Source organism: Phoca vitulina, unplaced genomic scaffold (genome assembly GCF_004348235.1).
Source record: "Phoca vitulina isolate PV1807 unplaced genomic scaffold, GSC_HSeal_1.0 scaffold4, whole genome shotgun sequence".
In the NCBI taxonomy this organism is placed as follows: domain Eukaryota; kingdom Metazoa; phylum Chordata; class Mammalia; order Carnivora; family Phocidae; genus Phoca; species Phoca vitulina.
The window spans coordinates 6129743-6145307 of NW_022589707.1; the positions used below are offsets into that span (position 1 = coordinate 6129743).

General features: G+C 45.9%; 2 protein-coding genes and 1 long non-coding RNA gene across 6 annotated transcripts in view; 2 read left to right on the forward strand and 1 right to left on the reverse strand.

Moving 5' to 3' along the window:
• The window catches only part of WEE2 (WEE2 oocyte meiosis inhibiting kinase), a 34955-nt gene extending 28426 nt beyond the window's left edge, over positions 1–6529 (reverse strand). Inside the window, exon 1 of the mRNA XM_032401434.1 lies at positions 5461–6529. Within this exon, the coding sequence (XP_032257325.1) occupies positions 5461–5805 (345 nt within the window). The 5' untranslated portion in view covers positions 5806–6529. The remainder of the gene's footprint in view (positions 1–5460) is intronic.
• The window catches only part of LOC116630708, a 41191-nt gene extending 31047 nt beyond the window's left edge, over positions 1–10144 (forward strand). The window contains exons 3-6 of one of the 2 annotated variants that reach the window (XR_004298990.1): positions 6702–6840; positions 7842–7953; positions 8177–8350; positions 8434–10144. This is a non-coding gene — a long non-coding RNA (uncharacterized LOC116630708). The remainder of the gene's footprint in view (positions 1–6701; positions 6841–7841; positions 7954–8176; positions 8351–8433) is intronic. The other variant, XR_004298989.1, reaches the window with a different exon arrangement.
• A 4488-nt stretch (positions 10145–14632) lies between these two features.
• DENND11 (DENN domain containing 11) overlaps positions 14633–15565 on the forward strand; it is a 44707-nt gene continuing 43774 nt past the window's right edge. For 2 of the 3 annotated variants that reach the window (XM_032401437.1, XM_032401436.1), the window contains exon 1: positions 15116–15383. In XM_032401437.1, the coding sequence (XP_032257328.1) occupies positions 15116–15383 (268 nt within the window). Of the gene's footprint in view, positions 14899–15115; positions 15384–15565 lie in introns of those variants that run through there. The other variant, XM_032401438.1, reaches the window with a different exon arrangement.

The following is a 15565-nucleotide window of genomic DNA, read 5'->3' on the forward strand; positions in this document are numbered from 1 at the left end:
TCTCACCCAGGTCCCTGGTGATGCCAACTGGTTTACAGTACTTGATTTATTTTTTTCCTAAAGATTTTATTTATTTATTCATGAGAGAGAGAGAGAGAGGCAGAGGCAGAGGGAGAAGCAGGCTCCCCGCGGAGCAGGGAGCCCCATGGGGGACTCAATTCCAGGACTCTGGGATCAAGACCTGAGCCGAAGGCAGACGCTTATGAGCCACCCAGAAGTCCTTTAAAAGACACCTTCTTTTGCATCCCTCAAAGTGAAGAAACACAGCCACTAATTTGCTTTTTAATGGGCCTCACCTTCAAGCCCACAGGCTGTTCCATTTAACTTGGATAGTCTTGCCACAGGGATTTAGGGACAGTCCTCACTTTTTCCAGGGCTGCACTTAGCAAGGACCTCCGTGATATCTCCCTGCTTCGAGGGACTATACTTCAGTATGTGGATGGTATTTTCATCTGTAGTCCCACAAAAGAAATGTCTGATAGCAGTTCTATAACTTCACTTAATTTCTTGGCAGACAGAGGATATCGTGTCTTCGCTAAAAAGGCACAAATATCGAAACAAAAAGTATAATATAATATTTGGGGATACGAGCTAACACCAAGTCACCCTACCCTGTCTACTGACAGAAAAAAAAAAAGGCAGTATTAGATCTTGGACCCCTAGCTACAAAAAAAACAACTCTGTACTTTCCTAGGTATGGCAGGTTTTTGCCCACTGTGGATTCCTGGATTTAGGTTCTTAGCCAAACCATTGTATGATTCAATTAAAGGCCCTGGTAAAGAACCTTTACTCTGGATGGAAGGCCCAACAGACAGCCTTTCAAACATTAAAAGTTAAGCTTTCGTCAGCCCCAGCTTTGGCTTTACCAAATTTAGAAAAACCTTTCACTTTATATGTAACAGAAAAACAGGGACAAGCTTTGGGAGTTCTTACCCAGAAATTAGGAAATGAAACAAAACGGGTGGGCTATTTTTCAAAGTCACTTGATAATGTGGGTGGCTGGCTTGTCTTCAAGCAGTGGCTGCAACAGCCCTCCTGGGAGAAGCAGCTTCCAGACTTACTCTGGGACAATTCTTGATGGTGATGACTCCACATCAGGTCCAAAGTGTCCTAGAGACCAAAGGCCACCAATGGATGACAGGATACCGGCTTACTAAATACCAGGCTATGCTTTTAGACATACCTGAAATAATACTGAAAGCCTATCAAACTTTATGCCTGGACCTGATCATCCTGCGTCTATGCTAGAACATGACTGCTCAGAGATTATCGATCTTGTTTTTTCTAGCAGACCAGATTTAAAAGATTCCCCTATTGAAAATGCAGATGACAATTGGTTTGCTGATGGCAGCAGCTTCATGGATAAGGGAGAAAGAAAAGCCAGATATGCTATAGTTAGCTAAGACCATTGAGGCAAAAGCCCTTCCAATAAATACTTCTGCTCAAAAGACTGAATGAATAGCACTTACCCATGCTCTTCAATGGCAAAAGGCCTAAAAATTAATATTTATACTGACTCCAAATATGCTTGCCTGGAGCTACATGCCCATGGGGAAATTTAGAAGGAAATGGATTATGATTATTATCAAGCCATAACTCCCCAAATATGAGCCTGAAATAATTACTCTTCTTGAGGCTATACACCTATCTAAGGAGGTAGCTATAATTCACCCCATTTGACACCCCAGATGTCAAAAGGATAGGATCTTGGAATCTAAAGGAAATAATCTAAAGGACCATGCAGCCAAGCAGGCAGCACAAAATAAACAAATATTAAGTCTCATACCAGTCTTAACTCCAATCAAGTCCATAACTCCAGTCTATTCAAACCAAGAAATTCACATGGCCCAGGAACAAGGAAATTCAAAAAAGGCACAGAACTGGCTTGTTAATAATGAGGGGAAAATCTTTATATCCAAAAATAACTCATGGAAGGTAATACAGGGTTTACACCAGGCTACTCATTTGGGCAAAAATGCTTTAAAACATTTAGTTAAAAATATATTTGATGGAGTGAATTTAATAGCTATAATAAAACAGATTGCCAATCCTTTGGGCACAAGTAAATCCAGAAGGTGCAGTCTGTGCCCCCCGCCCCCCCCCCCCCCCCGTTTTTGAAAGCAGTCCAAGGCCATGGAACATAGCCAGGAGGGGACTGGCAGCTTGATTTCACACAAATGCCTCCTCACAGAGGCTGTAAGTTCCTACTAGTGTTTGTTGATACTTTGGATAGATCGAGGCCCTTCCATGTAAAACTGAAAGAGCCACAGAAGTAACCAAAGTTTTGTTGAGAGACCTTATTCCTAGATTTTGCCTTCCACAATCCCTAAAGTGACAGTGGTCCTTCTTTTAATCATACTTTAAAATGACAACTTAGTCTAGAGACCCAGAAAAACTGGGTTACTCTCTTACCAATAGGACTTCTTAGAATGAGAACTGCTCCAAAACAATCTCTAGGACTAAGCCCTTTTGAGTTACTATATGGAAAACCATTTCTTACAGTGGACCTGTTATTAGATGAAGATTATAATACCTTATTAAATGGTTCACTCAAGGCTGGTTTAATTCATGTTACTTAGTGGGTATACTGATCACATGCTCCCAAAACCTGACTTAACTATAACTGAAAGTCAGTCCCATGTAAGCCCCAGAGACATAGTTTGTTTAAAAGATTGGAAGTCAAATACAGCAGGGGACTTCAACCCAAAATGGAAAAGTCCATATTGGGTTGTATTATGTACTCCCACTGCAGTAATATTAGAGGGACCCTCTTCCTGGACTCATGTACCTCCTTCCCAGGGAACCCATGAACAAACTAACGTGCCTTCTTACTCCTGTGAACCTGTAGAAGATCTCGAACTCGTCCTCAAGCAAGGATTGAAGACGGTCCTTACCACCCACAGAGTTACTTCTTTGTCCAAATTGGACTCAGCTGCTTCTGCCTTCCATAACTCACCTATAGGTTCCCCGACTGGACAACGTTGACCCATAGGTAGGGACGTCTCTGTGCCCCTATTCAACAGGAAGAAGCTACAGAAGATGAGATCTTCTGTCTTCAACAATCTTAAAGATTTAAGGGTCAGGGTTGTTCGGGGGAGGGGGTGGGGAAATGATGAGAGAAAAGGCAAGCTGAGGGCAAAACATGAACTGACATCCCACTAAACCCCCTCCTCTTAAGGTGGGATATATATATATGTATATAAAACATTCCTCGGGCACTAGTAACTGCCTAAGAACAAAGGCAGGGGAATAACAAATGGTCAATTGAGAAAGATCACAGTCATGTAGGACATGAAACTCCACTAGACTTTGTAACTGTCTTAATGATTTACAAGAAAAACACAATCTTAATAATAGACCTCCAGTAATCTATAGACTCAGTTTTCTGGAGCCCTAAAGTCACCGTCACCTCCACAGGCTAGAAAACCCTATATAATCAGTCACTCCTCACAATCACAATGTAGCTCTTTCTGCCCACGGGTCCTGTCCCTGTGCTAGAATAAAAACACCTTTTTCCACCGTACAAGGTCTCTAGAATTCTTTCTTGACCATTGGGCTCAACGATCCTGCATCAGAGTCACTTAGCAAATCCTAAACATCTCTCAGTTTATCACTGTGCACCGCTGACATAGTTCCGGCCTTTCTCCCTTGTCAACAGATCTGCTGTAAATACCGCTCTGCCCGCGGGTCTCTCCCACGCCTTGCAGCCTGCACATGAAGGCCAAATTTTCCAAAAGCCCTCTGATCAAAACCATTTAATGAAGGTTTCAGAGCTTTCAGAATAAAATTTCGATCTAGCTCCTGCCTACCTACTCTGACCTCGCTGCCTGCACCCTCCCCGTCCCTAGCAACATGCAATTTCTAGGTGTGACATGATCTTTCCCCTCCTAGCCTGGTAGCTGCTTTTCCCTTGGCCTCAAGTTCTCATTCTCTTCTTTACCTGGATCGCTCTAGATCATCCTTGAAGACCACTCTCAGAGTTGACTTTCTTTGGAAAGGCATCCCTGATCTTGAGACTTAATTCCCAATTCTTTCTCATCATGCTGCAGCACTCCCCCGGCACAGCTAATCTGAACTTCACTGTCTCAGTTGTTTATCTTAATTCATTTTATGGGCACTTTTTGACACAGTGAAGGATTTGCCAGCAGAAGGTCTGATATCAAGGTGCTCCGTCTTAAATGAATGAATGAAATAGACATACCATGTCATTCTTCCTTGCCTGCCTACTCTTGCTCAGAGCCACATTCCTTCAGCCCACTCTCCCACTAATTTACATACATCAAAACCATTCTCAAAGCACCTATCACATAGTGTCTATAGGTACATCTCCTCTCTGTCTCTATGCTGATTGTAAGCGCTTTGAGGGCAGAGACCGAGTCTTGTGCTCCTTGCCCACACTGGGTTCTCAAAAAATAAACGGACGATCGATTGGTTGGTGTTGGGACCATTGGAAAACCCACAGGTGGACACATAAGCACAGTAACAACAAACTTGTCTATGATACAGACAAGAAGCTTAGTCCTTCCTGGTGGATGTGATGTGCATACTCAGCAGGAACTAAAGGGACCTGCCGACAGTGACTCTGTCTGCCACCAGAAGCACAGATGTTGTTAGGACGGCCTTATGTACCTCCAGCTGAGCCAGCAGAAAGCGGAACTCATACCAATCCTGAGGCTCACACAGCATGGCACTGGGCTGTCAGAGCCCTTCCCTGGCTTTCATAATGTGTAGATGTAATAGGAGAATAATCACAGCAAGAATAAAGGACTAAGTGAACTACTTGGGACCTTTGCCTATTCGTCATCCCCAGCTTATAAAGAAGTCTCAGCAAGTCAACACTTTGCTCACATGTAAGAGCCTGCCCCTCACTAGACTGAAGAATGGGGGGACTTCCTTCGGGGAAGAGCAATAGCAGAGATATGTGAATATGTTCAAACGGGGGATGTGAACATTCTTATAGGAGGAAATATTAGTAAATAATTACATAAACCTAGAGCCAGTTGGAGTAATGGAAAGAATAGCAGTCGACGAAGACCAAAAGATCAGGTTTCTCGTCTTCCCTCTGCCATCGGCTGAGCCAAAAGCCAGTTTATCTCTTGGAACCCGGATTTTCTCCCATGCAGAATGCATCATAGGGCTCTAGATCTCAATATTCCTTCCACTTCCAATATTCTTTAGCTAGGAATATTTTTTCCCCACCAAGATTTATTTGTGGCCCACACCAAATAGTTGCTGACATCAATGGTTTTGAGAAGACAGCTAGCAAGGTATTTAGTTCTGTTTTCTGGCAATTTAAACTCTTCTTCATTTTCACCAATAAATACATAATTGAGGAGATCCATAGCCCATGAGACAAGTCGGTCAGATACACATACACAACCACGTCCTGCTTCTCCATCCACTGAGCTGAAGGAACACAGATCTTGGCGGCCAGGTCCCCTTGCCCCACAACTTACTTACTTTGGGAGTGAAGGGGCTCTCACAATGCAGCAGCTTGCTCCTGCCTTCTGGCTGGGCTGGGGTCTCTGGACCTTTGCCAAAGCCTGACACTGGAGTCCTCAAAACCTGTTCTGGACTCATCTTGCCTTTTGCCTGAAGGGTGCCGACTTCATGGACGCTACTAAGGGGAGGCCTGGGGGGTATGAACTCAGCCTCTGAGTCCTGACCTTCAGCCCTGTCTGAGGTTTGGCTCGGGGCCTCCCTGCTCTCCTCTGCCTCCTTCTGCCCTTCACTCTCACTCTCTTCTCCACAGTGGGAAAAGTTCAACTTCTGCTTTAGTTCTTTGTTAATACTGCAGTCCTCCATCGCAGTCAGAGAGCTTTACGGTGCAGGCAAGGCCTATCAGACGGGAACACTACAGAGCTGCTGAAGTAAGGGGGAGAAAAGACTGTGAGTTGGCAAACCCCCCCAGTCATAGCCTGCCTTTCCCTCTGCCCACTCACAGCTACACAGAGGCATGCCATTAATTTGCTCCCTTAAGTACCACATATCTGTAAGACTTCAGCTTACCCTTATTTCCAGTCTGATTAAAAGCTCCAGTGACTCTTGGAGCAACTAAATCCAATTTATGTATAGAACTCTTCTGGATATCCCATATAGTCTCCCTCAACCCACGTGCTACAAGATACTGGTGAGATAGTTGGATTCCTCTAATTTAGCACAGCTTTAAAAATACCCACTAGCCAATTCGGGAACAAGCTCATTACTGGAAAGAAATCATTTTCACCCGTTTCTACCTACCGTTTAGAAACATCATGCTCTCCTGTCTCCTCCAACCACCCGGTGGCTAACCGCAGTTAATTAAACTCAGCATCACCGGGATAGCATAATCATCCTTAAAGAGCCACTGACTTATCTTGGCTGGAGTTCATCTCCCTAGCAGAGAGACGCCTTAGATTCCTGCCAGGCACACCTGCCCGAATTCAGGCATTTCACGCCCTCCACCCACCCCCAGGTATCAGCAGTTAAAACTTTTAGGGAATAGGACGAATTTCTAAACTGATAAAAGCCTAGAAAGATCAGCGACACCTAGAAGCGGGTATGTATCACTTGAAAACAGCAATTACTTTGTCCTGAAATGCCTTATTTTGTTAAAAAAAAAAAAAAATTTACTCTTTAACATACAGTATTTAGTATTTACAGTATTTAAATTATTAATACAGTATTTACAGCATTTAAATCATTTAATTTCTTTCTTGGAGGGGCTGCTCGGGTAAAAAAACTCTGAAGAAAAAAAAAGCCACCAGTATCACTTTATAGGAGAAACCGTGTGAAAGCCCGTCCACGGAAAAGGAAAATGATACACAGGAGCCCTCCTGTACTTCAGCGGGGACTCTAGAGGTACTGGACACATGGACTGAGTTACATGATAAACGTGGGTGGAAGAGAGACGTACTGAGGATATTTTTAAAAATATTTTATTATTTATTTGACAGAGACACAGCGAGAGAGGGAACACAAGCAGGGGGAGTGGGAGAGGGAGAAGCGGGCTTTCCGCGGAGCAGGGAGCCCCATGCGGGGCTCGATCCCAGGACCCCGGGATCATGACCTGAGCCGAAGGCAGATGCTTAACGACTGAGCCACCCAGGCGCCCCGGTACTGAGCGTATTTTGATCTTGGCTGAAACAAAGTTAATTTCTCTTACAGTCTTTGGTTACCCGTTGCCCATCACCTGTCTTCCATTTCCTCTCTCTTCGTTAAGCCCTCCATGCCTTTCTCCTCTCCCAATCTTTCCCATCTCTGACCTGAACTCATGAGGACGTTAATCCAAATGAAAACTAACTGGGAGGATGTGAAAGCACTTTTTCAGCTAAAAGCCTTCTCAGGCTCCAGCTTTATATAGGTGTGCACACCACCAGATCCTTCCTTTCCCTTCCCTAGCCCATCCCGCCCACGCTGACCTTCCCAAATCATTCCACAGGAAATCCTGTTGCCCATAGCAGGCAGAAGCTCACTGCCCACCTCTGTCAGGGTCTCCCCATCCCACAGGGGCCAGAGACAAGAAAGTCATCACCAGGGAAAGGAGGACTCAGGTTACAAGTAAAGAAATTGCTATGAACTGAGATTCTGCAGTTGGGAGTGAGTTTGTTGTTCACAACTATCACAGCAGGCCATGTGATAGTATTCCTTCGCTACAGCCTGGATGTTGACCAGTGTCCCCGTCTCAGGCCATGAGGTGGGGAAGATACTCCCAATTTGGAGACTCCTAATTTAGAATGAGGGGAATTGGGTGGTTGCTGACCTTGATGGCCCAAGGGGATCCCCGGAAGCACGCGTTTTGCCTCTGGCCCACAGCCTCACTATTTGGGGTGTCATGCCTCACTCTTGTTCTTTGTTCTCAGTTTTCTGCACATTATGAAGAATTCCCTCTTTGAATTTGAGAAACAAGACAGAGGATCATAGGCGAAGGGAGGGAAAAATGAAACAAGATGGAACCAGAGAGGGAGACAAACCGTAAGAGACTCTTAATCTCAGGAAACAAACCGAGGGTTACTGGAGTGGAGAGGGGTGGGAGGGATGGGGTGGCTGGGTGCTGGGCATTGGGGAGGGTATGTGCTATGGTGAGCACTGTGAATTGTGTAAGACTGATGAATCACAGACCTGTACCCCTGAGACAAATAATACATTATATGTTAATAAAAAAATAAATTAAAAAAAAATTTCCTCTTTGTTTCAGTGCGTGTTAATACCCTAGGCATCCATCCCAGGCACACAGCTTCACATCATGAGACGAGGGGTCAAAGCGGAACGCAGAAAATCTGTGGCAATAAGGGGAAAAGAGGGATTTTTTCCTTTAATACCTGACACGTAGTGGGTGTTCCCTAAGTCATTTTTGAATGGACTTGGGAAGGTAAAATTAATATATCTCAGTTTTGTTTCAAATACTCAGTGTTTGACTTTTTAAAAGTTTGAATATTTTTCTTATTGTTTCAGGGGTTGCTGCAGTGGAGAAAAGCAACGTTCCCAAGGAGTCAGATGTGGAAGGAGGAAGGCAGCTTTGCATCTCAGGGCTGAGATCCCTAAGCCCGGTGCTTGGGGGAAGCTCTCTCCCACTGCTGAGTGATGAGAAAGCTAGACTCAGAGCCCCACTCTGACCCAACCTTGGTGCTGAGGCCTCTGAAACACCAATGGGAAGAACAGAAGCAAGAAAGTCTATCCATTCAAATTGGTTTAGAAGAGGTAGAAACTCATACTCAGCTTTGGGGTAGACTGTTCCTTTGCAAAAGTGAAATTAAGGCCATGGAAAATGAGTTATTTGTTTGAGAGTCTGTGGCTCCAAGGAAGGACATGCTGGCCTCATTATTCCCTCAGGAGGGAGAATTGTGAAAGGAAAAAAAAAAAATGCATGAACAAGCCAAAGCGAAGCTCTAGCACAATATTTATGGAAGACTAAATTAAGACTGAGTCATTCCAGACCCTGAAAAATGCCGGTGTTGTATTATGGTATATTTGATGAGACTGCCCCACGGGGACCCATTGGGAGGTCTGGGTTCCCAAGCAAGAAAGGGACATTTTTCCTCTGAGGCCTTCTGGGAAGCTGGCAGGCTCCAGGACAGGAAGCAAAGACTTGAAGGGGGCTGGGGCTGCAAGCAATGTTCTGGGCCTCAGACTGTTGGGCCTGGACTCTGAAGACTAGAGACAAACCTGAGGGAAGTCCAGGGTGGTGTAGGGGAACGTTGGCCTTGGTCACCAGAACTTGCCCTTGGGAGACCACAGTGCAGTGGTCAGCATTCTCAGACTAGGGCCTGTGGGCCTCGCGGACTTGGGGAGGAATCCTCTGTAGCTCACTGAGGAAACCAGAGGACTAGACAGCATCTCTGAGCTCCCTGCCCATCCCAGTCCCATATTCTTCCTTCTCCTTAGCTCGCTCAGTGTCTCATCACAACCGGAAGTGTTGCTTCATCCCCGCAGAGGGAAGTTTGCAGTAACTTAGTGAAGAGCAGACTATGTTCATCAGCAACCGACATTGGCCAGCTCCCGGGGCAAATCCACCAGCAGCCGTGACCGGTGTGGGCCCACGGCAGCAGAGCATGTCAGGTGCTCCTGACTCCTCTCCCAGCCCAGGGTGCTCAGCAAGCCCAAGAGCCTTGAAGGGGACCTTCTCTTGACCTCCTCTCCGCACCCCCAAGAGAGAGTGCACAGCAGCAGACACCTGTCACTGGCAGGGAATCCAGTGATAATTCTATAAATCATTAACCATACTTTATATTTGGCCTTCCACGTTTCTCGTTTCCGAGTGCTTACACAGCTATATCTACTAAGTAGCATTGACAGCAGAGCGGAATTCCAAGGAAAGGTGGTGGGCTGAGTAAGAGGAAGCCTGGAGGTCATTTTAAAGCCTCATTAATTCTTCTTGTTTTGCTTTTTCTTGTGGAAATGTTCAAACATACCAAAAGTAGAGAAAATACAGTATAATGAGTCACCATGTATCAGTAATGTAGCTTCAAAAATTATGGGCAGCTGTAAAATCTTGTTTCATTTGTATCTGCAATTTTGTTGGAGGGGGTGGGTACTGGAGTTTTTTTTTAAGCAAATCACTGATATCATGTCTTTTCACTCATGAAGACTTTAGTGCCATTAGTAAAAATCCTCAGAGTCATCTATTCTCTTCAAATCTACTATAAATCTACCTGATGAATAAATCAGATTCTAACAAACTGCTTCTCTTGCCAAGATGTCCCATTTGCTAAGACTAGAGGATGTCTGTCAAAATAGCTTTTATAACAGAGACATCCTCCTTGTCCACTCACAAAGACGTGGTACTCTTCTTAGAACAAGAACAGATTGCTAACGTGACATCCCAATAATTTAGAGACCATTGATGTACTGCCCATATTTTAAGGAGCAGATAGTTTGAAACTACGGTCTAGACTCGTTAGTCTGCTGGTCTGTTCTCTATTACCCACAGTTAGGAAAATTTATGTGGCACTTGGCCATTCCCAGATTCTCCAAAATTAGAGCAGATTGGGCTGCCTACGTGACCTGGTCCAAGGCCATCCCTGGCCACAGAGATGAGATCTCTGTGTCCCTCCGTCTCTCTCTCTCTCTCACACACACACACTCATTGCTCTCATGGGAAGAGATTCGTAGGAATGGCAAAGAGCTGGATCTGTTGTGCCTAGATCTTGACTCACTATCTCTCTGCTCCCGGGGCTGGGGCTCAAGAAGTCACTAGTAACTTGGTCAAACATTGCCAGCCATTTCTTCATGCTTCTGATCCAGTTACAAGATCCCCACGCTGAAGTTTTACCTTCCTAAAACAAAGCAAACACTTAATGATTTGGGGGAAGTGTGATAAGGAAGAATTACAGCTCTTCCACAGAGGGTAACCACCAGAAACCCTAAAGATAGAAACTGTCAAAAGTGGCTATCCCTGAGGAGGGAGAAGGGTATGGGGGAGGAAGGCTGGAGGAGAAGGAAATTGCTGCTCACTGTATGTCCTGCGTGTAATTTGATTATTTTGCCATGGACATCTACTTATTAAAAGAGTAAAAAGAGAAGACTACCTCTCCTAGAAATAAAAGCTTACAAAACTTGTAAGAATAGACACATCAGTGGTAAAGAATACATAAATTAGTAAATATCAGGAATTCAATATTGTAATTTAAAGTGAAATTATAAATCATAGGAATTGAAAGAATTATTCAATAGTGGTATAGCAATTATTGGTTACTAAATTCAATAAAATTTTAGAGTCTCACTTCATTATCACATTAGCAATATAAACATTGATTAGATTAGGAGATCAAATGTGGAAAACCAATGTATAAACAACTAAAAGAATAAAAGTGAATGTTGATCCAATTTCTGGGTAGGGACCAACTTTCTAAATGTCAAATCAACATAAGAAATCACAAAAAGAATGGATAAGTTTGACAACTTAAGATTTCGAACTTCTAAATTTCATAAAGCAATTAAGCAGCATTGAAACCATGCAATAAATTGGAACTAAGATTAACAAAAATTATGCCAGACAAAAGATTAATATTCTTATTGTATAAAGAACTCATGTAAATAGAAAACAAGAGCATGAAGACACCAGCAGATAAGCAAGCAGAAGGCATCAGGAGCAGAAAGAACAACCACAAATCACCAACATAGACTTTGAAACCATGATTAGATTCAGTCACAAAACATTAATTTAAAAACAAAACGCCATGTTCATCTGACAAATTGGCAAAAAAATATTTCAAATGGCAATATCTAACCGGGGCAAGAATGAAACGAAATTGATGTCCTTATACAACAGTGAATCAACAATTTGGCAAGATTATCAAAAACCTTAAAAACACGAATATATTTTAACCCAGCATTGCCCCCTCTGGCACTCTGCCGTAAATCAACAACCCGAACAGCCAATTACACCTGCCATGTCACCCCTCCTTCCAGATTTCATTCCTTGCCTGATAGCTGCCTTCCCTGCTAGGCTCTAAGCCTGATGAGAATGGATGTCGGCCTTCTTCGTAGCTGCCCCAGTACTGTGTGCAGGGCTTGGCATATAACGGGTAGTGTTAGTTCAGAGTGAAATTTGGCCAACACTTTAGGCATAACAAAAAGAGGAAGGGCTTGATCGTCCAACAAGGAGAGAATGGTTAAGTAAATTTTCAAACATACGTACAATGGGAACCATTAAAATGATGCATACATGAAGTTCCTAATAGGATGGGAAAATGTTTGCAGTCAGAGGCTATGGGAAAAAAAGAATACAAAACTGACATATGGTATGATGTCAACATAAACAGAAAACTTTTAATTATATCACTTATTTTAAGATGTAGCATTATTTTACATGCCACTAAGAATTTTTAAGTGCCCCAGATGAGGAGTCTAGCACTAGGTAGCCCACATGCAGCTGTGGCAAATAAACGGCCGACACAGAGAAGGCTGGCCAGGGAAACATGCTCGTCTCTACGTTTTCATTGGCCGGAGAGAAGGAAAACATCTCGCCCAAGAATCTGAACTATAAGCCAGTGTTTACGCTAGCTTGCATTTTGAATTCCCACTACCAGTGTGGCCCAAAGAACCTCAAGCAGAGAATTTAACTCAAAGTAGTCTCGGGTTGGTGGTGCCTCCAGATGGCTGACAAAAGCAAACACAAATCTCCTCTGTGAGAACTCGACCTCAGTGGGGCTGGCGGCAATTCGGAGTCACCATAGCGATGTTAGCAAGTGAAAAGCTGCACCCTAGAATTGGTGAAACAGGATAAGCAAAATCCTAACAGTGGCCAACTCAGTGGTGAGATTAGAGATCAAAATTACTTTATATAATGTATTTTATATACAGTGTATTTTTATATATTATAGATATTTTTATATAATGTAGATATGTTTTTAAAGATTTTTATTTGAGAGAGAGCAAGCAAGCACAGGCAGGGGGGAGGAGGGCAGAGGGAGAGGGAGAAGCAGGCTCCCTGCTGAGCAGGGAGTGAGATGCGGGGCTCCATCCCAGGGCCCTGGGATCATGACCTGAGCCGAAGACAGATGTTTAACCGACTGAGCCATCCAGGCGCCCCTAGGTATGTTTTATATAATGCAGATATATTCACTATTTGGGAACATAAATTAATTTTAAAATTTAGATATATGGGCTTCTAGGGGAACTCATTCTAAAATATAACTCCATCCTAGGGTCTCTGAATGTGACTGCCCTGCATTTCCTCTTGCCCTTCACACTCCTTTCCCAGCAGAGCTATTCTAGTAGCTAATTTTAGTTTCTTTCCTATCATTTTGTGAAATTCAGTAGATCCAGAGAATATGAATCTGATGGTCAGGTATAAAGCCTCTTTCAGACTGTGAATGTGTGTTAAGAGGCCTATCATCACCATCACTAAAATTTTTGAGCACCTGTTATGTGCAAGATACTGTAGCCAGTGGTACAGAGGTGTGAGTCTCTACTTTTATTCACCTGCTTAGTTGACAAATGTCTGTTGTGCAAGGCTCTGGGAATCGATGATAGACATGGTGGCTGGTGAGCTAAAACCCATAAACGAAGACTGCAAAAGGCTCTAGGTTTAGGGTTGGGACATTTGAGAATTTTTTTTTTTAAGATTTTATTTATTTGACACAGAGAAAGAGCACAAGCAGGGGGGGGAGTAGACAGAGAGAGAGGGAGAGGCAGGCCCCCCCCCCCCCCAGCAGGGAGCAGGATGTGGGGCTCAATCCCAGGACCCTAGGATCGTGACCTGAGCCGAAGGCAGACGCTTAACTGACTGAGCCACCCAGGTGCCCCGGGACATTTGAGTCTTCTGTTTACATAGCAAATTATATATATAGGACATATATGTAGGATGACTATATATAGAATAGAGACTATGAGTTTATTTCTTGGTACATACACAACTTGAAGGTATTCAACCAGGGGGTTCAGGATGGAGTTCATACAAAAGATCAGGAAAAAGAAGTCCCTCAGGGGAGAAAGACAAGTCAGAACTGAAACTGATGGCTTTGGAAATTGGCTAAGGATTTTTCTAGGAAACCCCATTTTTATATTTAGAAATACTATTTTGAATGCCTCAACCCTTGAGTGTATCTGGTGGCTAAGTAATCAGAGGAGGTGGGAATAATAGGAATAGCCATTAATATAAGTAAGCATGAAGCCAGGAGAGAGACTTGTTCAGACACCAGATTTATCCAAGGTTCAGGAAGGCCCAGCAGTCCGCTTGCTCTCAGAAGGACCCAGTGGATTTATGCACGGGGTGTCCCCTGGGGGGGGGGGGTGTTGATGAAGATTCATACCCTATGTGCCAGAGATACAATGATGATACAATTTAACCCATCTTCCCAAGGAGATCGTCAGTGACAGCCCAGGGCTCCTGCTGCCTCCAGGCCAAAATCTATGACATAACAATCTATTTAGGCAGCTAGCCTAAAGAAGGGGGACTGCTTTCATCGTTTATCTATTTAGCTCAACCTCCCCGCTCCCTACCGCGGCAGGTAAGGGACCATGCACCACCCTCTGTGGAGACTTAGTCGCCGAAATGGAGGAGCCCCGGGCAGGGTCCAGTGAAGGCCAGGGCAGGGCACTATCCAGCTCGTTCAAGGGCACAGCTGACTGGATTAGAGACACAACTACTTCAGGCCAAACACCAAAATCCCCAGCTCCAGGAGGCCAGGCCAAAGTACAAATAACATCAGAACAGCCTGGCTGCCTCTTTTGCTTCACTTCCCAGCCCCGCGCTAGCTTTAAGCACGCTTTGAGGATTATGTAACACATTTCTGTCACGGTCCACATAACCAGAGGAATCACAAAAATGATGGCGTATAAACATGCACGCTGGTACAGTTATCCGACGCGATCCTAGGTGAGAAGGCCCCTCAGCCCAGCGCAGGTGGACCGAGCCAGGTGGCGGCGCGTCCGTGCCACCGGACGTTTCCCGGACGCGGGCACACGCAGGCATCCGTGAGTCCAGACCCGGCAGCAGTTCGGCGAAGCCGGGAAGGGGCGGGGGGGGGACGCCTTCTCCGGCTGCCTCGGAGCGCGGCCTCGGGCGGGCGGGGCGGCGCGGGGCAGGTGCGGCCTCGGGCGGTGCGGCGGCCCGCCCGGCCCGGCGAGGGGAGTTCCCGCAGCCCGCCCCTGCGCCCGCCCCTCGCCGCCCGCGGCTCCTCCTCGCCTCGCCATGGTGGAGCGGGGAGACTCGGCGCCGCTGCTGCGCTGGGCCCAGGGCCCCGCCGTCTCCCCGCCGCAGGCCCCGGAGCTGCAGGCTGGAGGCCGGGGCTGGGGCCGCGGCGGGGGCGGCCGGCCGGCCGCGGAGCCGCCCAGGAGGCGGGAGCCCGAGGAGCTGGGCGCCTCCGAGGTGCTGCTGCAGCCCGGGCGCCTGGAGCTGGGCGACGTGGAGGAGGACCAGGTGGTGGCCGTGTTCGTGGTCACCTTCGATCCTCGCTCGGGTGAGAGACGCTCCGGGGGGGAGGGGAGCGAGGAGAGGGTCGCCCACCCCCAGGCTTTGGGGGCGGCGGGGGGAGGGGCTCGCTGCGCGCGCACCCGCACACCTGCCCCCCCCCCCCCGCCGCCGGGTTCCCTCGGAGCGCGCAGAGTGCCCCCGCGAGGTCTGGGCGCGGGGCGCGGGGCT